At 54.2% G+C, this 24,113-nt stretch overlaps 6 protein-coding genes across 6 annotated transcripts; 2 read left to right on the top strand and 4 right to left on the bottom strand.

Moving 5' to 3' along the window:
- Positions 1-139: 139 nt before the first annotated feature.
- Positions 140-2,662, bottom strand: GCG54_00002685 (Protein MAM3; the record flags this gene model as incomplete). The annotated part of the gene is made up of 4 exons (XM_045402770.1): positions 140-1,274; positions 1,323-1,992; positions 2,048-2,274; positions 2,340-2,662. 4 exons carry the CDS (start codon positions 2,660-2,662, stop codon positions 140-142), a joined length of 2,355 nt encoding a protein of 784 aa, XP_045269388.1.
- A 2,021-nt stretch (positions 2,663-4,683) lies between these two features.
- GCG54_00002684 (D-3-phosphoglycerate dehydrogenase) lies at positions 4,684-6,387 on the bottom strand (the record flags this gene model as incomplete). Its single annotated transcript, XM_045402769.1, has 1 exon — positions 4,684-6,387. One exon carries the CDS (start codon positions 6,385-6,387, stop codon positions 4,684-4,686), a length of 1,704 nt encoding a protein of 567 aa, XP_045269387.1.
- A 1,991-nt stretch (positions 6,388-8,378) lies between these two features.
- On the top strand, positions 8,379-10,163 carry GCG54_00002683 (uncharacterized protein; the record flags this gene model as incomplete). Its single annotated transcript, XM_045402768.1, has 2 exons — positions 8,379-8,499; positions 8,569-10,163. The coding sequence occupies 2 exons, from the start codon at positions 8,379-8,381 to the stop codon at positions 10,161-10,163; spliced, it is 1,716 nt and encodes a 571-aa protein (XP_045269386.1).
- A 658-nt stretch (positions 10,164-10,821) lies between these two features.
- On the bottom strand, positions 10,822-11,202 carry GCG54_00002682 (uncharacterized protein; the record flags this gene model as incomplete). The annotated part of the gene is made up of 2 exons (XM_045402767.1): positions 10,822-10,980; positions 11,068-11,202. 2 exons carry the CDS (start codon positions 11,200-11,202, stop codon positions 10,822-10,824), a joined length of 294 nt encoding a protein of 97 aa, XP_045269385.1.
- A 1,608-nt stretch (positions 11,203-12,810) lies between these two features.
- Positions 12,811-14,363, top strand: GCG54_00002681 (SH3 domain-containing protein; the record flags this gene model as incomplete). The annotated part of the gene is made up of 4 exons (XM_045402766.1): positions 12,811-12,847; positions 12,954-13,057; positions 13,207-14,243; positions 14,300-14,363. The coding sequence occupies 4 exons, from the start codon at positions 12,811-12,813 to the stop codon at positions 14,361-14,363; spliced, it is 1,242 nt and encodes a 413-aa protein (XP_045269384.1).
- A 1,168-nt stretch (positions 14,364-15,531) lies between these two features.
- On the bottom strand, positions 15,532-18,703 carry GCG54_00002680 (uncharacterized protein; the record flags this gene model as incomplete). The annotated part of the gene is made up of 2 exons (XM_045402765.1): positions 15,532-16,974; positions 18,071-18,703. 2 exons carry the CDS (start codon positions 18,701-18,703, stop codon positions 15,532-15,534), a joined length of 2,076 nt encoding a protein of 691 aa, XP_045269383.1.
- Positions 18,704-24,113: the final 5,410 nt, after the last annotated feature.

The following is a 24,113-nucleotide window of genomic DNA, read 5'->3' as shown; positions in this document are numbered from 1 at the left end:
ATAACAGATTGATGCAATTGTGTGTAATGTGCGCGGTGCCGTTGTATAAGTTACAGAAAAGGCGTACCGTGGTAGCCGCTCAAATTACTATCGATATCATACAAGCACGAAATTCGACGATCCCCTACGCACGCTTCCTCTATTTGTTACCCTTTCTCTTCTTCCGTCTGTTCTTCTTTTTGCTGGCTTGTTGGCCGGCAGTACTTGTGCTCGGCGCCGTACTTGATGCTTCGCCGTTTTCATTCTCGTCGTGTTCCTCGGATTCCTGACTAGACAGGATGTTGGACTGGCTAGTGGTACGCGAGCGGTGGCCGGAGGAACCCTTAGATCCGTTGTCTTCCGAGTCGGAGCTAGCGGCCTGGATGATGATCTTTCGCACACCACTACTTGTCTCAACCACGTTCTCGCTGATACTACCGCTTCGAACAAGTGGCCTACGCTTGGGAGTGGAAGATCCGTCCTCAATTATGCTGGTGACGCTGGGCGAGTTACTGGCCCTCCCGGGTGAAACAATGATGGTCAAATCCGTGCGACTGGCCTCGGGGCTGCGGCGGGTAGCCTCGGGACTGTTGCCATTCTCAGGCACAGTCGGAGGCAGGTCCACCTGACCGGCTGCCTTGTCGTCTTCATGGTGAGGTGAGCTGCTGGCGAGCCTGGCCTGAGTGTCGCTCATGCCCGCGACGCCGTAGCTCCTACGCACGGCGTGGACGCCACCCTTGCCGGTAAGCTTGGGTCGGATGAGCGGGGTGTTCTCGTTTTCTTCTTCGTGCCTTTCCTCGGAAATGTCGCCAGCAACGGAGGCAGGGCGAAGACCGGCAGATGCAGGCGGAGGGCTATGCACCTGGTGCAGGGGTGCACCAGTCTGGACGGGCTTAATCTTGACAGTGGTGGACTTTGTGTTCTTGGGGTTCGATGCGCGGTTCGAAGGACCAAGGTGCTTCAGGTGCTGCTTGGCCTCGTCGAAGGTGGCCTTCACGGGTACGGCTGTGGAGGTCAGACGCCCGTCCGGGCCGGCGGAGCTCCTACGCATCAAGAATGTCGTCATCTTTCCGGGGCTGCTGGACAGGTGCTGAGGCGCGTCGCTCATGGCGCTGACAGAGCCATTGCGCTCGTGGGGAACCTCGCCGTCGAATTCAATGAGATCGCCGTTCTCAGGAATCACCCGGGGCGACGGTTCGGTGGATCGCTTAATGGGTCGGGCCTTGGGCGCAGGGGTCAAACGGCGGATAGCCTTGTGAACATCGATATAGACATCAGACTCGTCGATGATTTCCCTGTGAATGAGTTAGCAACATATGAGAAGCGCCAGACAGATTACTCACTCTCCAATGAGCTCCTCGATGACGTCCTCAAGGGTTACGACACCGATGGCACCATAGTCGGCGCCAGGGTACTCGGAAACAAGTACCATGTGGGACTTGCCCTCCTGGAAGAAGTTGACAATGTCCAAGCAGCTCGTCTCGGGGCGTGTCTCGGGAAGGGTGGCGAGAGGGAAGTCCTTGACCTGCAGGGCGTCCTCGGGGTCGTAGGTGATGAGGATCTTGACAAGGAGCATACCGACAAAATCGGTGGGCTTACCAGTGGCGTGAATTGGAATGCGGGAGTAGCCCTCGGACAGAATTATGTCCATGGTCTTCTCATCAAGCACGGTGTCCTCGGCCATGGTGAAAACATCGCCCATGGGGGTCATGACGTTCGCGACAGGCTTTTCCTTCAGGTCCAAAACGGCGCTGATGATGGTCACCTCGTCCTGGTTCAGACGTTCACCCGCCGCGCCAAGCGACTTGTGCAGGGTGACAAGCGTCTTGAGACCGCTCTTCTTGTATGTGGTGCCGTGGTCCTCGCCGAGAGCCCAGTCGAGAAGCTTAGCAATGGGCCAAGCAATGGGCGCCATAAGCCACATGAGCAAGAGCACCGGCTTGGACATGAAGCCACCGATTGGGAGGCCGTAACGGACGCAGACGGATTGGGGAACGACTTCGCCAAAAATGACTGCGCAAATGCTTAGCTGATGTTGAGCTCGGAGTCGGGGAGTTGCAAAACTTACCGATGAGAATGGTACTGCCAACAACGGCGGTTACACCTCCACCGAGACAGCGGTCCAACACAATAGGTAGCGATTCGTTGACGATGACGTTGGACAATAGCAAAGTAACCAAAACCCAATGTTTTCCCTTCTTGAGCAAATCGTAGACGCGTTTGGCGTTCTTGGATTGGGATTCGTCGGGGTCGCCAGCAAGGACCTGGAGGTAGATGCTATCCTGTCCCATCAGGCTGTTTTGGCCAAGGTCAGCAAACAGGCATGGGGGCAATCAGTAGGAGGCGTTGGATCAACTTACGCAATGGTCAAGCCAGCGAAGGCGCCTCCGGCGAGGACAAGAATCATGGAGGCAACGTAAAGAATCCAGACATCGTCGCCTTCTGCTGGACCCTCGGATTCGCCTTCGCCTCTCGCGTAGATGGGGGCAGCGGCGACAGAGGAGATGCCCAGGGTCAAGGCCCTGGACATCCCAAGGACGCCGGTGCGGATGGTGCCAAAGGAGCCGCCATAGCTTCTCGGCCGTGTCGTGGCCATAGTCGGCTCGTCAATTGAAGAGAGATTCGGTAGTCGTGGAAATAGACGTGGAGTGTGCGAGTGAAGAGGACGCAAGGTCAAGCACATTTTATGCGGCGGACGCGGGCAACAGAGAAACGGGGCAGCACGACCTCAGGCTGTGGACTCTCGGTGCACTCAGGGTGGTTCGGCTCCACTCTGTGTTTACCTGCAGCTGCGGTGCGTACGCAAGTGCACCAGGCAAGGCGGGTGAGCTCCACTGACGAGCCAAGATCGGAAGACCAGGTGGGTGTCAACAGTGGGTGGTGGTTCGAGGCGCAGGTATTGCTGCAGTCGGCAAGCAACGGGGAGCGATGAAGAAGAAAATATCGTAGGATTGTAGGTACGGTAGCTGGGTGTTTGAGGTGTAGGTAGGTATAGACCGGTAGGTAAGTACCGGAGATGGATGACAATTAAGAAAAAACAAAAAAAAAATCAGAGAGGTCTGTTCAGCGTTTGTCTGTTAGTGGAGGTCGACTGCCACTGCCATTGCTTGCTGCCGGAAGCTTTCCTCTGTCGGCGGGCAGCCAGCCAATCAAGGCTCGCTGAGGCGCACAAGCTTGGCGTCATCAACGGTCGAGGGGGGCGGGCTGCAGCGATGCGAGGAGCGCGAATGATGCATCATTGCCGCAGTGACCTTCAACCTCCCGCACCGGCACTGGCAGTGGCATGTATCCGTATCTCTGCTGTAGACACAAGGGTTAAATCTGACTGGCATGCACTGCTGGACTTGCGCTGGACGGCTATTCGGCTGGCGCGAGAAACCCAAAAAGCCCATCCTTCGTCTCGCTTGGCCCCCCGCCTTTCTTTTGGCGCAAGAACGGAAAATGTCTCGTCACAAGGCATTTGTGCAGAATCCGGGGTAATTGAGTGTGCTGTGCATACCTTATACCTGCCTCCCGTCGCTTTGAGTCTTTTCCAAAGCTGACAACCCAAGGTAGCTAAGGTAGCTACAGCAGACGACAGACAGACAGCACATGTCTTGGCCAACCTGCCAATCCTTATCTCGGGTCGTGCTCTGCATCGACACACGATAGATAAACAGACACACACGTCTGACAGAGCTAAAATGCTGACTGACACACGATCAGAAGCTCTCGACCCAGAGTCATGGTTAACATTCAGTTCGGCGCGATTGGGGCTCCCTGTCAGTAGCCTGTCCCTGGCCCCGAGTTCTCGACTTTCAGAGGGCGGCTCTGAGCAGCTCGCCAGCAGGTACCTCACCTTAATCGCGTGGTGCAGGGGTACAAATTATGCATCCATGGATGACATGTCCACAATCCAGGTACATAAGGTAACGGCTTGCATGCTGTGGCCTACCCTTAACTTTTAAGTGACCCGACCTTATCTGAGTGCCCACTTACATGAAAAGTGCCCACGTGCCCAATGAGCTGTCCAGACCAAACTGACATGGAGTCAGCGAGTTGTCACCAACCTCGGACCCTGCGTCATTCCCTCACAGACCCTGAGCTGTGAACGATCCTCCTTCTAGAAATCCTCCGCGCCACCTGCTTTTTCTTCTCTCGTGCGTCCCGTCCTTTGCCGGGCTGTGGGTTGTCGCAAGAGTTGCACCAGCCGTCGGAGGCATCGAGCCGGGCGAAACCCAATCAGAAACAACGTCGCGTTGCCCGCCTTCTGCCGGCACCCGAGCTCAATCTTGTCAACTCTCTGCAACACGCAATTGTGGGCTTGATGATGAGAGATATGGTGGCACAACCTGCGTCGGCGAAATTGCCCAAAACCTTGTTGCTCAGGGTTCCCGTCTACCTATCTAGTTAGGCATTCAAATGGCCTTGTCTGGGTCGCGTTTTTTTTTTTTTTTCTTGCACTGCCCTGCGCCAACAGTCTCCAACGCTGTTCATAGAGCCCCTCAACTCGCCAATAGGATCTCAACCTTTGCCAAGCTCCGCGAACTCGTGGGGGGCCACCTCACACCTCAACGAGAGCTCCTGCAGCTGCTCAAGTGGCTCCTCGCAACTGCAACCCACTTGACCTTATTCTCCTCAATTGCGGGCGCCCTAGAGACAAGCTCTCACTTACACACATAATCACTCATCACTACCACCACCATCACCACCAACGACACCTCCTCACAGCCTCACCAAGCTCACATTCAGGATTCCTTCGGCTCGCTGCAAATCCTCCACAACTCCACCGCCAATCTCTCCCTTCACGCCCAAGATCATGAGAGCTTCGTTGCCGCCCTCTGCTCTCCTCTCCTCTCCGTCCAAGCTGGCCACCTGCATGAAGGTGATGTTGATCCCATGCCGTCCCAGCACCGTTCCGACACCGCCAATCTTGCCCGGTTCGTCGTAGTTGTGCAGCACCAGCATCGTCCCCTGCGGCTGGAACGTCGCACTGAACCGGTCCAGCTTGGAGATGTATATGCTCTGCCCCGACACATATCCCTCAATCACCTGCTCACCGTCGTCGCCGTGCGACCGGAGAGTCACCAGGCTGGCGTACACCGCGTTCTTGGCCTCCCCGCTGTGCGTCTCGCTGATGATCATGCCCTTCTCCTTGGCGATGAGGCTTGCGTTGACGATGTTCACGTCTCGTCCGCCAGAGTCGGTGATGGACGACACGAGACCCTTCACTAACGCCGCGAACAGCGGCCGGGTGTTGGAGGTGCCTGCTAGGTCGCCTTGGTAGATTAGTTCGAACCTCCGACCGCCCACCATGCCGCCTTTGCTGCCGACAAAGTGTTGCGTATACAGCCCGCCCATCTTCTCAACGAGCCGTACGAAAGGCTGCAGCTTGCGATACTCCTCCGGCATGATCAACGGCGCGTTGACGGCTGCCGTTGGCAGGCCGCCTCGCAGAATCTCAGCCACCTGGGTGCAAACATCCATCGAGACGTTCTCTTGGGCTTCCACGGTCGACGCTCCCAGATGTGGGGTTGCAACCACCTTCGGGTGCTTGGTCAGTTCGGCTGCTGTCGAGTCTGCTTGGGGAGGCTCGGAGGTGAACACGTCGAGACCAGCTCCAGCGATCCAGCCTTCATCCAGAGCTCGCAGGAGTGCTGCTTCGTTGTACACGCCTCCTCGAGCGACGTTCAATACTCGCGCCGTCTTCTTCATCTTTTGAAACTCCTCCTCTTTCAACAGGTCCAGCGTACTGGCCATCAGCGGGGTATGGATCGTCAGGAAGTCGACCACCGGCAAGAGCGTCTGAAGGTCGGCCACGAGCTCAACATTGGCTTGACGCGCAATCTCGTTGCTGGCGTACGGGTCTACCGCCTTCACCTTCATCCCGAGGCCGATGGCCATGCGCGCAACCTTCATACCCACCTTGCCGAGCCCAATGATTCCGAGCGTCTTGTTGCCGACTTCGACGCCGACGAGCTTGCCTCGTTCCCACTTGCCATCCTTCATCGTAGTATCCGCGCGTCCGACATTGCGGGCTGTGGCGAGGAGGAGGGCAATCGTGTGCTCTGCTGCGGCCAGAATGTTGCCCGCGGGCGAGTTGACGACAATAATGCCATGATTGGTGGCGGCGTCCACATCGATGTTGTCCACGCCCACGCCGGCTCGTGCCACGACGCGAAGCTTTCTGCCGGCCGCGAGGACGGCAGCGTTCACTTTCGTCTCGGACCGGACAATGAGGGCATGGTAATTGGGAATCGCTTCGACGAGCTCGTCTGCGGACAGGCCAGTGCGGTTGTCAACGTCGTACCTGTCCTTCAAAAGGGCAAGGCCATCGGAAGACACCTTCTCAGGGACCAGAATCCGGGGACGGTCGGTCGCAAAAGGGGTTATAGTCGAAGCTATCTTTTCGATTGCCGATGGTGCCATGGCAAAGACTTGGCACAATGTGAAAGATTTGGTTCAATTGGGCTGGCTTTGTACGAAGTGGTTAATACTGACGACGAGAGCGAAAGCCAGTACTTGCGGGTTACCATCAACTTTATTTCCTCACACACGCGACAGCCGCTAAGCTTTTATACAAAGTAACCCCCTCAAAACCCCTCATAGCAACGTTAACTACGTCTGAAGTCCAGGGAGCTACAAAGAGCGGGAAGCTGCATGTCTCGTTCGGATCCGAGGGGAGCTATTCCGAGATGGCTGTGACTCATGAGGCGATATCGAGCCCCTCCACGCAGTCAATGGCAGCCCCCCAGCTAATGGTATGTGCTAATGAGAGCTGCACTATCACGTCGCAAGGCGAAGAGACGCAGCACATCCTACCTATGAAGGGACAGAATCGCCCGACGATACACCAAGATGCGACGGATTAGAGTGTAAGTTGGGCGTGAGGAAGCGTGTGACCCCTCACTTCCCCCACGTTCTACTACTGCAGCGGCGTCCCGCCCCCGCATCTTCACTGGCCAGCCTGGGGAGATCGATGTTTGGGGCAGCGGCCTGCTTGCGGCCATTGATGCTGGCTGAGTCAATTGCGGTAAGCGCTGCCGGTGCCCTATACGTTGGAGGAGCAGCCTCATTGCAACATGAAGGAGCAGTCGGAAGGGATCCGGCCGTATCGTCGAGGGTCTCGGTTTTCGCGATTGGTGGATGTTTCTGTGAGCTGGAATCACAATATGCATCTCTAGGGTCTTCCCTACAAAAGATGAGGACCTGGATGGAAGACTTGACTCTACTCCAGTGATCATCATCTTACCGTACTGAGGATGCGTGATTAAAAGTTGCCGTGCTCGGAGTTTATGCTAATAGTGACAATTCAATCAATAGCAAATGTGACCCGAAAGGTTTGGTCCTCGGAGTCAGAAGTTGGAAGGCAAGTTGGAAGACTCGTAAACGTGTCATGGCGCGCGCCCATAACCCAATGAACCAATTCTGAAAGTTGGCTTCTTTTTGGGAGGGAGTTGCCTGGAGTGATAAAGAAGCCAGGTCAGCAAGTCTTGCGTTTCTTAAACATTGACTATGGTAGGCAGCATTTTAGTTCTACAGGCCGCGTGTAGGCACCGGTAATCCTGATGCAGTCGCAATTGTCTGCTGGGCATGCGATTGATCACCATTGGTTGGAAATTCCGTTGCCTGCGTGCCTGGGCTGTTGATGAAATCAAAATGACAGAATTTCACCACATTGAGGAAATCCGATTCGAGTACGAGATTGAATCTTAGATCCGTAATCTGATGTTTATTTGGATCTTCCACACAGAACCTTCCATCTTCCAAACTATGCTGGCAGGTCAGAGCGTGCTGTGGCCAAGACCGCCGCCAAGCCTTGTGCCCTTAGTTGTTGTAACGACATGTTTCCTCTGGTCTGGGCTGATTGATAGACGGAGAAGCGATTGAGACGTGTGCGAAGGTCAAATAAGCCGAGAATAAAACGCTTTGAAGGCATTGAGTGTTACATGTGTAAGTGTTCCAGTGACAATTAGGTAGGCCACTGAGTGGCACCTGTCAGATGCTACCGCCACCTGTCCGGCCATTCCCGTCTGCTAAGGTAGGCACTTTGCAGTATTTCCGCAGCCGTCCAGTGGCCAGTGCAAGCTGAGAGGTGAAAGCCACGGCGAATAGGACCCCACCTCCACTGCCGTCATCACTGCCTTAGGCAGGGACGATTTGTACAGTCTCGACCCCCAGTTGCCCCTTACCTGGCTGGTATCAGCGCCGCGTGGATACGGTTAATTCATAATATTAATCCCAGGCACACGACGTTCAAGACCCAACCGACAGGTCATCTTTGCGATCTTGCGCCCTCCTCCCCTTTCTCCGATCGCCTGCCACGACTATAACACTTCGTCCGCCGACTCTCAACTCCAATCGCTCACCTCAATCAGAACAACCTACCCTTCTGCTCGCGCATTCGAACAAAGGCCACCATGTCTCGAAGACCGCCGCCCAATCCCGCCGCCGAAAGAGCGGCCCAAAACTCGCAGACCATCAAGAGTCTGTTGAAGCTGGAGTGCAACAAAGTCTGCTCTGACTGCAAGAGAAACAAACGTGAGTCGTTTTTCGTCGTCTGATCCCCGACCACCTCAAGTCTGTCCGCTGACTCTCGCGCTACGACAGACCCGCGATGGGCCAGCTGGAACCTCGGTGTCTTTATCTGCATTCGTTGTTCGGGCATCCACCGCGGCATGGGCACACACATCAGCAGAGTCAAGTCTGTCGACCTCGATTCCTGGACCGACGAACAACTCCAGAGCATCCTCAGCTGGGGCAATGCGCGCGCAAACAAGTATTGGGAGGCCAAGCTGGCGCCCGGCCACGTTCCCTCCGAATCCAAGATTGAGAACTTTATCCGCACCAAGTACGAGCTCAAGAGATGGAAAATGGACGGCCCGATTCCCGACCCCGCCACCCTGGACGTCGACGGCGACGACGATGTGCCCCTGAGCATCGTGAAGGAGAAGCAGAACGTGGAGAGGCGGGAGTCGGTTCGCAAGAGTTCGGTTGGCAAGTCCGCCGCCCCTCCCAGGAGCATCGCTGCCCCGCAGCCGCAGGTCGATCTTATCGGCGGTGATCCCATCCCCCGGGCAAGCACCGCCGGCCCGCAGCCCGGGAAGGTCGTCCCTCCCAAGTCTGATCCGGCTCCTCCCAAGGCCACGAGCACGAAGGATTCGCTGTTGGGCCTGGACTTCTTCGGAGAGCCCGCCGCTCCGCCACGACCTGCTAGCACCAACAACGCTGGCGGCATGGGAGCCCCCTCCAGGCCAGACCTCAAGCAGTCGATCCTGTCGCTCTACGCCTCTGCCCCGAAGCCGCAACCTCAGCAGCAACAAGCCCCTCAGGTCCCAGGTGGGCAGTTTGGCAGCATGCCTTCTCCCACCTTTGGCCAGCAGCAACAGCAGCAGTCCTTTGGCGGCATGAACGATGCCTTCAGCAACCTCAGCTTCTCCAACACCACCAGCCCCAAACCCGCCGCAGCCGACCCGTTCGCCAGTTTAGCCAGTCCCGTCAGCAGCAGATCCCCGCCCCCAGCTTCCTCGAACGCCTTTGGAGGCCTCGGCGGAGGCAGCTTCTTCGACTCCAAGCCCGCCGCCGCTCCCGCCCCTCAACACCAGAAGCAACCATCAAACAGCGGCTTCGGTGGATTTGGCTGGTCCAGCTCCCCTGCCCCCGCACCCGCTCAGCAACCAAAGCCCGCCCAGCCAGCATCCTCTGGCATGGGTGATCTGTTCGATCTCTCCTCGCCCTCTCAACCCGCCGCCGCCCCTAGCCCCGCTCCCGACGCCGCTTCCAGCTCCGTCTTCAACCTCTCGAACCAGCCAAAGGCTCCGTCTCCTGCGCCCAACCCAACAGCGGCTGCCACGAGCACCATTAACTCGGGCAACTGGTCAGGTTCTGATGTGTGGGGATCCAACGCATGGAGCACACCTGATACTTCCGCCGCGGCAGCACCCGCTCCTGCGAAGGCCCCGGAGGCTTCCAAGCCCTCCGGTGGTTTTGGTGGCAGTGCCGATATTGGCGGATGGGGTGCCTCTGGCTCGTTCGCCAGCACACCCATCGTTCCTGGGGCCTCTGGTGGTTTCAGCACCGCGCCAAAGGTTGCGGCCGACGAGGAGTTTGGCGGATGGACGAGCAGCACGACCCCGGCCGCTGGATCAGCATCAGCCAAGCCCATCGGTGGCAATGAGGATCTCTTTTCAAACGTCTGGCAGTAAATAGACGGAACGCAGTCGAGTAGTAGAGCTATTTGCGGCCAAGGCGGGAGATTCAAGAGCCCTTGAGCGTTCGTCACCAGTCTACATACATTTCAAAGTAAGGGATGGCATTACGGACACGCGGACGGGGAGGTTTCATGTGACATGTCTGTATTTCGGATGCAAAAGCGTCATAGATGAATACTCTTTTCTTTGATTTGCAAATAAGACTGAGCAAGCCAGGTTAAACATTCATGATACCATATAATGTATTGTGTGCAGTGCTACAGTAAGTACAATCGGCCAGTCAATAGTCATCGTGCTATTCCCCCAAAGTGTCCAAAAAAAAAAAGAGAAAAACTCCGGTATCCATGCGCGCAGGGTATTTGAACGTCCACGCCCAACGTCCTCGCCATCATAACAAAGTTTTGCTCGCCGTATGTTCTCTTACGCGGTGTCCATTGCGCCGTCGAGAGGATCCATCTTTCCAGCCCACAGTGACTTCCAGGTATCAGTGCAGCCGGCGCCGTGTTCGTCTTCCGCCCAGTGGTCATCCTCCTGTCGTTTCTCTTGGGTCTGTTGATCATGCCCCGCCCTGGTCTATCATATCAAGCCAGAGAATAAAGAAAAAAACAGCCCCCCTTTTCCCGTCCGAAGAATCGTCTCGAAGTCATATGCTTCAAAAGAAGAGTTTGGAGATGTAGAACAGGACGATAAAGATGCCGATGATGATACCCGACAGCTTGAGGATGGCGACCTTGTTGCCGGAGGCGGCCATGCGGGTTAAGCGGCCGGCGGAGCCCTTGAGCTGGGTCGACATGGAGGAGAAGGTTTCGGACTGCGCAGAAGGGGAGTGTTAGCGGTGATGTCTCTAGGGGTATGCGGGAAAGGGGCCAGCAGCAGCAGCAGCAGGGGGCGGACGTACAGTGCTGTCAATGACCTCGTGGGCGCGCGCGTTGTCGTAGATGTCGACGGTGACGCCGCGGAGGGCGGAGACCTTGGCGGAGAGCTCGTCCAGGCGGGCGTTGTTCTGGCGCTCGCGCTCGTAGGCTTCTGACATTTTTGCGGATTTTTGGGGTTGGTGGTGTTTTGGTTTCGGGACGGATAGGGGGTCGAGCGGGTGCGATCACGGCGTTCGTGCGCTCACGGAGAGTTCAGGGCCGGAGAGTATCGGAGAGGTCTGGTCGGGATGCCGTCGGGTTCGGCGATGAGGGATTGTAGTCCGGGTTGGAGGTCGACTGCGGCGTGATCGCTTCGTCGTCGTCGGTGTCGCAGGACGTATTATCGCCTCCCGTGCAGATTGGAGGAGTCTGGGGTTGTGGCGGTGTTGTAGGAGAAGCGGTGCGCAGATGTACTTTCCTTCCCTTGCCCGGCTGATAGTCTCGTTCGCAGGTAGGTTTGTAGGGTTGGAAGTCGTCAAAGGGGGTTGCGGCGGGTGTGGTTGGTGTTTAGCTGGCGGCGAAACAATGACGATGGCCGGCCCGGGCGTTCTCAAAGGCCAGTCGAGGCGAGCGAGGCTGGACGGGCACCTCAGTCTTCGTCGCTGCTGCAGACCACCACGGGATTGACGGGGGCCTAGAATCCCGGGTAGGTAGGTTCCTAGCTGCTTACGCTGAGCGTAGGGGAACCTAACCTTGAACGGGTCAGGTCCAGTGTCACTGCTCGGATCGCTACCCTTGCTGGTGGGGGTTTGCGCGTCAGTTCCTGCGCCACAGTGGCCATGGGCCACACGGCCCCCCGAACCCGAGCCCAGCAGCGGTGCCCCCTCCATTTTTTCTGGTCTTCGTACCCCGCGAATTTTGCACTAGAGGCGGCCATCACCTCACTGTCAGCGCCGCAAGGTACCACTGCCACTGGACCGTAGCAGTGACATGGAAGGCGGAGGGCTGAAAAAGTGACGGGAGCTTACTGGATACTTTTTTCCCGTCTGTCTCTTCCGGCGATCCCAGAGCTGGCTGCATGTTGTCAGCTGGCACCCCAATCCCCAGACGAAACGTATTAAACATCGTGAAAAGAGAGAGATGCCCCAGCTGGCTTATTCCTTGACAAGCCGGGAGCCCAGCAACATGCATTTTGTGAAGCAAGCCCCGTAGCGTCGTCCAATGGCTGCATGTTTAATCTAAGGTAGTTCGGCCGAACAAGTAATGAAATTGAAGGAAGAAATAAAAAGGTTAAAAAGCAAGGAAGACAAAAGCCATTAAGAGTGCCGTGTCCCGGCGCCCACGGCCTCTGCCCGACGAACGAAAGAGCCAAGCCCAACACACAAACACCCAATCCCAACACCACAATCAAAGCTCCCCCTCCTCCCCCAAGGCGAAAAGAAGAGGCGCAGGCCTGCCTCGGCGGCTCTTCACCTATCGGACCCCACTAAATCACTACTACGTGGAGCTGTGGACTCGCTCTTCGGGTCACTGGTCATCATAGACAGGCGCAGCTGCGGAACCGTCGAAAGTACGGATACACTACGCATGTACCTTGACCTTGGACCTTGGACCTCCCACCTAGGACCTGCCTTCCTCAGGTAATCACCTCCAAATACCCATCCAGGCACCTCTTCGTGTCCGTGAACGCCGCCTTCCTTCAACCTTTCTTCTCCTCAACCTCTCTTCCTCACTGAAGGAAACGACGCCGACTCTCCTGTACTCTCGCGCCGTCAAGCATCATCGTCATGGGCCTCCACAACCCGCTGCCGTCGTCTATGGCGTGTAAGTCCACCTTTTTCTTCCTGCCCTGTGCCGGTGATCCCGCGCCCCGGCGCTTCGCCCGTCATCGCGACGAGAACACACGAGCTGACTCCCCTCTCTCGAACAGCGGAATGCAAAAAGTGCGGCAAGATCTTGACCTCCTTCATCGACCCGCGTCAAGCGTTCAGTCCCGACAAGATCATTCCCCCCTCGATCCTCGCCAACGCAAAGGTGAGCCATATTTCACACCCCGCCCTCCCGCGATCCTTCCTCCCCGCCTTGGCGCACAAACGCCAGCAGGAGGCCTCCCGAAAAAACGCCCTCCCCAAAGAAAGAAAACCACAGTAAAATAGACTGCTGATTTAATTACCGTGGAACAGGGCCTCGCGATCCTCACAGTCCTCAAGGCAGGCTTCCTCGGCTCCGGCCGTTTCGGCAGCGGTCTCGTCGTCTCGCGCCTCCCCGACGGATCATGGAGTGCGCCAAGCGCAATCGGCACCGCAGGTGCGGGCTTTGGCGGACAGATCGGCTTCGAGCTCACTGACTTCGTTTTCATCCTCAACGACGCCAGCGCTGTCAAGACATTCGCCCAGGCCGGCTCCCTCACCCTCGGCGGCAACGTTTCCATCGCCGCCGGTCCCGTCGGCCGCAACGCCGAGGCAGCAGGCGCCGCCTCCCTCAAGTCCGTCGCCGGAATCTTCTCCTACTCCAAGACCAAGGGCCTATTCGCCGGCGTCTCGCTCGAGGGCTCCGTCATCATCGAGCGCCGCGACGCCAACGAGAAGCTCTACGGCACCCGCTACACCGCCGCCCAGATCCTCACCGGCAGCGTCCGCCCGCCGTCCCAGGCCGCGCCCCTCATGAACATCCTCAACTCGCGCGCTTTCAACGCAGGCCGCACGGGCCAGGCCGACGACGCCATGTACAACGACGTCCCCGTCTACGACCAGGGTCACGATGACGTAGTATGGAACGGTCGCCGGGGAAGTGGATACGGCGAGGGGGAGTTCAACAACAACCGCAGCAGCATGTACGGTGGCGGCGCCGGCGGTGCCAGCGAGTTTGGCGGACCGAAACGATCCAGCACGTGGCAGGACGACGTCTACGACCGACCTACCGGCGACACCGGCTTCGGCGGAGTTTCGCGCTCCAACACATTCGCGTCAAGAGGGGCCGACAGTTACGTTTACAGGGACAATCCGTCGCCCAACTTTGGTGCGGTGTCGGATCAGAAGACAGGCCCGCCCGGCAGACCTGCGGCGCCGAAGCCCAACTTTGCGTCCAAGACGGCCATGCTGAAGAAGAACGAGGCCGTTGCGCTGTTCACGTTCGAGGCTGACCAGCCCGGCGATCTTGGTTTCAAGAAGGGCGACGTCATTACGGTGCTGAAGAAGACTGAGAACGAGACTGACTGGTGGTATGTAACTCTTGGTTTCCGTTCACACACACGGCGAAGACTGACATTGTGCGCAGGACTGGCATGATTGGAACGAGGCACGGCATCTTCCCCAGCAACTATGTCAAGCTGAAGGAATAAGATTCGAGAATCGTCGGGGCGATGTAATGCGCGCTTGAATACCCCAACCCAAGTTTCAGTCATTTTGGGTCACTGCCCGGTCAAATTGCATCTGCAGAGACGGAGGACAGAGAGGATGGCTTTTTTTCTTGATTATTCCATGATACTCCGGATGGTATTTTTCCATCCTGTTTTATCCATGATTTCCTGTTTTCACGACGAACGGTTTCTCTCCTAATCATCCACGAATTCTTTGGCGTTTTTGGAAAGGGGCATGCCGGGTTACCCCTTATTCTTCATTCTAGTCTCACAGCATAAACGTCGGTTTTGGTGAGGTGGGAAAAAAGAAGAGCTTCCTTCATTTTGCACATATCCTGACGTTCCTTCAGTGGTGACAAATTGGTCTCCGCTTCCCTCGCCCGTCGTCAGTGAGAGGTCCCGTTGTTGCACAGACGCGGGCACGGGTGCATATGCATGTCACTCTCTGGTGTTTAATGCCCGTCGCGTTTCCCCGTCATGCCGGGATCGCGAGCCTCGGCTTGTCGTGAGAGTCGACGGTTGCGACGACAATGGCACGACGTCAGATAAAGGCAGGGAAGGGGGGGGTGAATGATCGGCGCTTGCCGCTTGCCGGCGGTTACTGGGGAGGATCCTGGGGTAGATGGGGGGGGAATGTGTGTGTGTGACTGTGGTTCGCATGTTTCATGAGACGACGATCCGGGGAAGGTTGGAGATGCGGGTTGAAACGTTGTTCTGGGGGGCGTGCTGAGTCAGGTGGTTAACGTCGAATATTCTCCATGCATCTTATCCTATACATGTTCGAAGCCTACGGTACAATCTTGTGGTCGTGTAAGAGTGCCGAGTCCATGTACGCCTGTGTGAAAGAGAAACATCTGGCCTCATGACCGATTCATTTAGCAGCAGTCCGTCAATTATCACAGTCACTAGCCTCATATCTCCAACGCGAAGAAGCCTTCTGTCCCGGTGAGTTTTTTTGATTTCCCAAAGGACGAATTCAAGAGGATCGGGCACTATAGTCATACAGAATTGAGCACCCTGCTCTGGCACTGGTCCCCTCTTCCATCCCCGCTTCCCTATCGTCCATGACCTTTGCGAATTCGTCCATCATCACTGGTCCCAGAGAATACCAAGAGGAGGAAGACGAGAACAGAGGTGAAACAGAGCTCACTTAGAGCTTCACTAGATAAGCCATAAACAAGCCGAACGTCGTCAAGGATATCGTCAACGGTGTCGATGCGTCTTGTATGTCCGGCTGCTTGTCCCCAAGCCCGAACCAGTATACGAAGCAGAACGCCAGCGAAGGCATGAAAGCCAGCAGGGCGTATATCAGCACCATCATTGCTGAAACCTTCTCACGGGCGTGGAGGCCCCAGATGCGTTGTCGATGGCTTCCCTCGGTTACCTGGAAGCACTGAAGGGTTCTAGGGACAATTTCTGATGGCAGATTGCCCCGTAACTTTGTATTCTCGGCCGGTGCGGGATCCGAGTGATCATCATCGTTCGGTTCCTCTGAGCTGACGGCTCGAGTTGTGTTGGTGTTGGCCCAACCGGAGCGTTTGCCTTTCTGGCGTCCTCTCGATGGAGATTCATACACAGCACCGTTGCCATTGTATGAACCTGAGCCCCGTTCTCCGAATTGCTCATCCCCCAGTTTGAAGGTACGGCCGAACTCGCTAAGGGTCTCTGATTCGGCTGATGTTGTACTGACTGATTCGCTGGACCAACTGACGCTGGAAAAGTCGTTCCAGTCAGAGGCGTCGCTGTCGGATCCTTCAGTCAAACGGGTGTTTGCTTCGGAAGAGCCCAGGCTTAAGTCATCTCTGTCGAATGGGTTGTCGGAAAGACCTGCTGCGCGCTGGTGCTGGACATCTTTGCAAGAATAGTACAGCGATTTTTGGCCATCTCTCTCTGTTATAGACGACGCGGACGTTTCTGAGATTGCTGGTAAGGGGTGTTCCGAGCTCACTTCTGGACGTCTGTCAGAGATGGCGGCTGGGAGGCTGATTCCGAGTTCTTGAAGTCTTGCGATAATCCTGCGTCCGGCCACTAGCTCAACGCCTTGGGCTGCGACAAGCCAGTCCTCGGCGACGGCAATGTTGAATGTTTCAAGTCGAGAATTGCCTGGCAATGGCGACTCAACGGCGATGCTGACGAACGCTCGGCACTCGAGAAAACCAAAGGTTGTCTTGATTGTTCGTCCTGTAGGCTTGTTCGGCAAGATTCGTAGTCCTAATCTGTTGACGGCAGACCTGGCAATGAGTGATTGCTCACTTGCCGGTTCGTATCTGGTGAGGAGAGGGACAGAGTTGCCAGAGTCTTTCAGTGATTTGACCCATAGTCGCGAGCAAGGTTCGCTATCTGTTTCAGACTCGACGTCTGATGTCCTCAACTCGGTGATGTTTGGTTTATGGTCTGAGTCCCTAACGACCCAATTCTGGAAGAAATCTTCGGTTTCTTCAGTTGTTTTCCGTTGAGGGGTTGGGGGTGCGGCAAGGGGCGCGTCTCTTGTTCTCAAACTCGCAATATGATCTGGCTGTGGCGATTGCTGTGTGGTGGCCGCATCACGGACAGCCATTGGCGTTCCGAAGCGCAGATTTTCGTGAACAGCAAACTGAGATGGTTCAAGTGGTGGACAAGTATTTGCTCTCGTCTCATCGGTCAGATTCGAAACGAGTTGAGGGGTCATCCTCTGTCGTGCCTTTGGGTCCTGAGGTTTCGTTATCGTCCCTTTTAATGGTGAAGTTGTATATCCCGTGTTCGAGAATTTGGCGCATCTGATTGCGTTGCTCCTTGCCAGTCGATCTTCGAACTGGCAAGAAATCTAAGAACAGCTGCATCTTGTGCGAACCCCTGAACCATAGGGCTTGAATCCCAAAGCAAGGCGTGGCTGTTGAGGCCCAATTCTCGACCTTCCTGCATAATGACCTGGTCCACATAAATTTGTATGCGCTGGCCTACAACGCATGCAAGATCTCCCCCCACTTGGCTCCGGATTGGAGGTTGTGACAGAGGCTACAGAGCTGCACATAGGACTCTCGTTCCTGTCAACAACAGTATCCGACCGAATGCTACTAAAAAGATGTGCCTTCCTTGTGGGGTTGAGCTTCGAACGATACTCTGAGAATACCCGTCGAATCATGTCAATGGAATCCCGAGACCAACCATGCAGTTCATATCCGATGCCCAGTCCTCACACCCAAAATTCTAGTCTGATGAGTTTATCCTGAGCTGAGCGTATACGGACGCCTGGCTCCCTCAAGCGGTTCATGATAATTGAGTTAAAAGGAGCCCGTGTGAATACGTTTGAGCAACGAAAGCATTAAACTCATATACTAACTGATGAGCCGTCGATTCCCGAGTTGATTCTTCATCCAGAGGTCATATTGATCAGCTTGCACACAATCCCTTCTCGCTTTCCAAATATCTAGAGCATATTCATGGTGAAGAGGATACCAGACGAACCGGATCAGGCATCAGGCTGTAGATGCGGGTTGATATGTCGTTTTGGGGGGCGTGCTGAGTCAGGTGAGGAACTTTATCGGTCCCAGTGTCACTTCCATGCGGATTGGTATTGAATAAAAGAGTCCTTCAAATATTAAAATATTGAGGACTGCCGCTGTTGAAGTACCAATTACGCAGCCCGTCTGGGTCGGCGAAGACCGAGCCCGTGCTTAATGCTTCACCAACCAGGCTATGAACAAGCTCACAGTGGTCAGCGATATCGTCAATGGTGTGGTTGCATTCTGAATATCCACTTCGTTACCCCCAAGCCCGAAGATGTAGACGAAGCAAAAGGCAAACCAGGGCATAAGTGCCAACAGCGTGTATATCGAAACCATAACAGCTGAAATTTGTTCTCGGGCATGAAGCCCCCAGAAGGTCTCTCTGCTGTTGCTGAGCTCGTCGAAATGGGTCAGACGTTGAGGGATCTTGGGGACTGTGTCGGTTGGTAAGTTCCCGTCGATTTGATGCTGTAAGAGCGGGGGTGGCTGCCTGAAGAAACGAGGCCAGTAGAAGGGGGCTTGTGCCATCACTGTGAACGGCTGGTATCCCGTATTGATTCTGACTGCTGAAGTCTTCCGATAGTGGTAGTAAATATGTTCAAACTCTTTCGGGCTGATTGGAGTTTTGGATCTCGCTGGGCGAGGTTTGTAGAAGTAGTCTTCGGTATAAGGGTACTCTTCAGGGGGCAATCCTGGGCCTAGATCCGAAAAGGTCGATGAGCAAAATTTTTCAAACTCGAAGAAGTCGCAATGTGAGAACTTGTAGATGGAGAACCAGTACCGCCAGAAACCCCTTAGCTGACGGTAGCCTCTGCGTAAACCTTCAGAGAAGGACATGGTGCATTGCGCGGTTGATATAATCTGATGAAGCTGTAGAGAACCGCACGACGCAACCAAGAAGATATGTTTCTCCCGAGTGTCTGCGCTTTGAGGCTGTATAGATCCTATGTTGGCAATGTTGTTCTGAACGCTGATCGTGTTCGATATAGATGCGCCGCCGCTTGAACGTGATGGGATATTTGAGCTCCCAAAGTTCGGAGGCTTGCCACCAGAGTTATGGCCTTGGGTAGACACCACTGGTTTTACATGCGTATCGGATGCTTTTGTACAGGGGCTTCCCTGACGTACGAACTCAACCATTTTCTTCCCAAAGTCGAAAGGGACGTTTTCCCATCTTTTTTCACCACAGCTCTATCATTTGTTAGCATCCTGAGGTTCAAATAATATCGAAAGATCTACCTACACACGTCCATTCCAGCTGGCATTCGTTATCCTTGGGTGTTTGTTTTGGAGCCGTGAATGGCCACCAAGTCCATCGATGCTTTGTCAACTTTTCTAAGCCAAGTTTCACGTAATCCGACCAGGCAGTCTCACATTGTATACTCATGATCATTGTGACAGGACCAGAGTGCCGAATCTCGGAAATAAGGCATATCAACGACTCATTTCCTCCAGCCAGCCCAAAAAGCGCATCTTCCAAATCAGGGGATAGCTCTGGTTCTACGGCTTCAATCCTCCCGGGTGGGGCGGGACCTGAACAGCTATCTCCGTTCACCTCCTTGAATTTGACCGCGATGTTCGTATTCAAATCGGCACAGCTTGAGGACTTGCCTCTTTCGAAACTTCTCGAAGACAAATGCTGTGTGTGGGTATCGTCGGTGTCAAGACCTGAGGCATGATCTTCGGCATCCCGGGCAGAGAATCGACTAAATCTGCTGAGATTTTCTGACTCGAATGATACCCCATTCAGGGGACTGCCTGAACGACTGGCATTGGAATCGACAACTTGAACATTCCAATCTAACACATCATCTCTTTTAAACGTCAGAATCGACGTATCCAGGGCCTCTCTCGTGGATTTGTGAGCGGCCTCAGCATGTTGGGGGTCCGTCGAGCAGTTTCCGGGGCCGTTGACTTCTTGAGGTCCAGCACGCCGGAGCATCATTATTTTTCCGAATAGTCTTTGGACTCTTCCTCCGATGTAGATGTCTATCCCAGGTCGGTGCTGCCCGTGTTCGAGTATACCAATTCCCAGTGTCTTTCCCTGCGAGATCGTTGTTTTGGATCCATCAGCTTCAACAACTGCAAACCTGTTAAGCGGAGTGCCGTTAAGTGTAGGTTGCGACTTCATCGCGAGAGAGGGCGGAACTGGCAGAGAATTCGCTCCTAAATCCTGGACAAGGCTGTCCGTTATGAGAGATTGGTCGTCCCCAACATTAAGGGCGAGTCGTGAACGTGATCTACCATGTTTGTCTGTAATCATGAAGCTGTATGGTATTCCATTTGCCGGAGTGAAAGCAACGTGTGCCGCATCGTGTAAACCTTCCTTGAGTAAAGGGACATCGTCACCAGTTGATGCCGATATGGAAGAGCCTCTCGGCCCAGGACGGACAAACTGCGTTGCTGATCTACAGTTGAATGTCTCTTTTGGAGGCCATGTCGGCGTGGTTATAATATCATCCAAGTTTTTGCTGAGTTCTTTGTCCATCGGCACAAAGTTGGGAGAGAGGCTGGCTGAAATTGACCTTTCAAGAAAACGACACACCCCCCTAGGAAGTTTGTGTGATAGTAATCTGACCTGTTCAGCTTATTAAGATGGATCGTGGAGGCGTTGCTGTTATCAGCAAACTATTGTTCAAGTGGTATCGGTGGTTGGTGCTTTGTCAAGTGAAAAGTACGCCTTTCCTTCGTCTCCTGGTGGATGTGTTAAGCTGCGTGAACGAGGAATATTGGTGTATGGCTATGAAGATTTAGTTTCTATAAAACTAAACAAAATTAATATCGCGAGTTGGGATTGGAAGTTTCCCTGTTGGACGGCTCTCGATTTGGGATTTGGTGGCACACGGGCAAAAGATGGAACCGGCGCATGTCTATGGCAGGCTTTGCAACATACATTATTATTGCTGTTTCTTGACGAAGCAGAGACCTGGAAACATGACTGGACTCCTCTCTAGACCGCCTATCATACTCGTCAGGTAGCAAAGAGACTGGAGGGGGGGAAGCGTCACACGAGGCGGCCGCTGCGGCAGTGGGTCCATGCTGACATGCAGCTGTCCGGGCTTTCAATCAGCCTAAAATGATGGAGGTTGCCTCGCCACGGGCAGCCGCATATGTCTGCCTGACAGACCCCCGAGGTTTATGGAACCGAGGAAACGCGTAGTCGGCACTTTGAGCAGCTTTGCCCGCAGAACAGGGGTTACACGAATGCCAATTCGTAAGTACGTTATATGAATAATGAATCCAAACAACGAAGTACACCTAGGCAACGCAAAGTAGAATCTGTTACTGATCAGGATAGGTAGGTAAGCCTAAATGGACATTGCGATGGTTTTGCACGGGATGGGCCAAGGTTGAACAAGTAGACGAGGCGAAAGACCTGTGAAATAAGTTTGGCGCCGGACTTACAGGTAACTGGATGAGCGATAACTCTCCTCTACAGGTGATCACAAGAAGGCTTTGGAGACTCCTCCCTGTATCCCGTTCTCGTCTGCCAAGATTTTATTGCCTAGAAGCTCTATCTCTGGAGCTAAATTCATGTAGGCGAGTCCGATGAGCCACCAACATGAGCCGGGGTTTGGCAGGCAAAAGACCGCCGAAAGATCAGGCAGCCGTTTATGTTGGTCAGGTTTCAATGTGTTCGCTTACATGATTCGCATAGACCGAACCTACCGTCTACAGAGCCTCAATAAAGACTTCGTCATGCCACCTCGCAGAGCCCTCCTTTGTGTAGCCTGCCGCTGCGGCTCATCGTTCGCTGGGTGCCCATCGATGCATATCATGGTCTGACCTACCAATTTTGATTTCTGAGAAAAGTTTATTCAGATTCAGCAAGAGAGAAACACAATCAAACTGTCTCATTATTTGATTTTCGGTTTCTTCGGCCATCTCGTTGTTCATACGGTGGTACCGCAGCTTGTGCCGGACGTGACGACCCAGCGGACTGGAGCCGACAAAATTGCGTGGCTTCGTTCGGGCCTGCGTCGATGGCTACCCTTTCGGTTTCGGCAATCCTTCTTGATCTAATCAATGGCACCGACTGAAGGCCTACTACTGAGTCCAACTGCCCTCATCACCGCCACATTACAAAAGAACGGTAACAAAAGACCATGAAATCTAAAAGAGGATGTACCTTGCCAGACCACGCTCCAGTCGACACTGGACAGTCGTAGGATCGGAAGAAGGATAACATACACAACTATGACATATTCATCTCATCGTTGTTCGACTCTTGTTTTCTTCGGAGCTATTACAAAGGGAATACTATTCATAAATCATGTTGAAGCCCAAGTAGACTCAAGAAATCATACACAAGAGGAAAGAAGACAGAGAAAGTTGAATCAGAAGCTTGAAATAACCTAGTCAAGTTGAGAGGGTGCCCAGAGAATTGCTCCAGTAGCTTCATCCTTGTGATACCAGTTCTCTGCTTCCACGCTCCATTTCCAGTAAGCGTGGGCAGGGTCCGTTTCGAATTCCTTCTGCGCGGGACTGATGGCCTCTATGGATTCCTGCCCCTGGTAATTTACATATTTGACCTGTCCCCTTGTCATCGAATCTTCACATCCGACGAACGCCGCATTGCTGGTCTGGCGTGGTGACAGTGCCGTTTGTCTAGCTTGCTTCTCCACTTGGTGACCTCTCGATGGCACGCTGGTAGGCGGAGTTGATTCAGTACTGGGCCACGACGACGACCCTACTAGGGAGAAGGAGCCGTGATCTTGACTGTGATGGAAGCTGTATGGGAGGCTGGTGGATCTTGGTCCTTCGGGTGGTCGAGGATGCCCAGCCCTTTGTCCATGATGACTTTGACTAGACATGTGTTTCCTTCTTACAAGAATTGCAGCGTTGTTTGTTTTGGAAAGACTTTGTTTTCATGTGGCTTATCCTGTTGATGTCAGTCCAATTGCAGTAATCGACTTCAAAGAGATATCCAAGTATTACTTACAAATATTTTGCCTTAGATCTTATGGCCTGATATCAGACATGGTAAGGTGATTGTACTGAGAAGATAGTGTGCATGGGTATAGATGAATGATTGCTGGAATAAATTTGAGCAACACCGATACTGCTACCATGAAAGAAGACCCATTTTCAGGCAGCACTCCTTACCATATTTATAACCACTATCAACTTTTAAATTTTATTTCCCGTGGGGCTGTTTTCATTGTATGACGGGGAAGCACATTCCAAGAACAATGTCAAGCTGGGATGGATCTCACCGTTCGTGGCTCCCCACATATGCGCTTAGGGCTGCACTTCTGCAGCCGGATAGCTCCCCCGTATTTGTTTGAGTCTGCGTTACAGTTTGACCATTCTTGTGCTGGAAGCTATGGAACTATGCAGAGAAGTGCATGCAACATGATAATGCATGCACCGAGAAGCAATCGGATGCACCAGAAGTGGTGCATCCTTCCTGCGGCTCGCCTCACTATAAGCTGCAAAGGGTAGTGGCTTGTGCAGAAAGCAAATCAGGCAACCAACTTTCCAGGGCTTCACTCACTTATCCAGTCCGGCATTAGACACGTGTTTGAGAGCACGCGTGAACCAGACCACGAGTTTGCCCTGTGATCGTCTACGCTGTATCTATGGATGGAGCCCTCAGGTTTTGCAGGGGTACATGTTCCTCTAAGATTATCCAATGGTTACACCCATCACGGTGCGGTGAGCCGATGAATTGTAATTCCAAACACCACATATTTTGCTCTCGAACTGGGACTAGCGGGATGCTGGACATCGCCAGATCACACCCGCCAGATGAGCGGGGTAAGTCGTTGTCGTCTCCAGGCTGGCCCTTTTTAGGGCGACCACAAATCCAGAGATGGAAGGACAGACGGACGGACAAATCGGCTGCTATTTGTTTCCCCCGCTCGCTATGCCAATGGCTTCTGGTTACTTGACGTCCAGGTTGGTCGAAATGAGCTGGTACAATCATGAAAATCTCGGTGAGGTTGCCTTGTGTGATCCGCGAACCATCCCCCCAACGTTGACTGGCCGGTCGGGCTTCAATGTTGATGCTCATCCCGCCCCATCTCAGTTATCATCCCCGAATGCCTGTAAGGCAATGCCTTTAAAGATGCATTGCTGTTTGATCGCTTTATTTGAGATCGCCACTTTTGGCGTGGTTCTTCCTTATAATACTGACGATCTTGCCACAATTTTTAAGCCTGTGCTTCGACTTCTCAGGGTTTCTTGTTTACTGCAGCTCAGATTGTTCGCAACCGAAAGCATTATCCAACGCTTGTATTGGCGC

This window comes from Colletotrichum gloeosporioides, assembly GCF_011800055.1.
Source record: "Colletotrichum gloeosporioides strain Lc1 chromosome Unknown consensus_13, whole genome shotgun sequence".
Classification (NCBI taxonomy): domain Eukaryota; kingdom Fungi; phylum Ascomycota; class Sordariomycetes; order Glomerellales; family Glomerellaceae; genus Colletotrichum; species Colletotrichum gloeosporioides.
The sequence above is the reverse complement of the archived record's forward strand: the minus strand, read 5'-3'. Positions and strand labels throughout refer to the sequence as shown.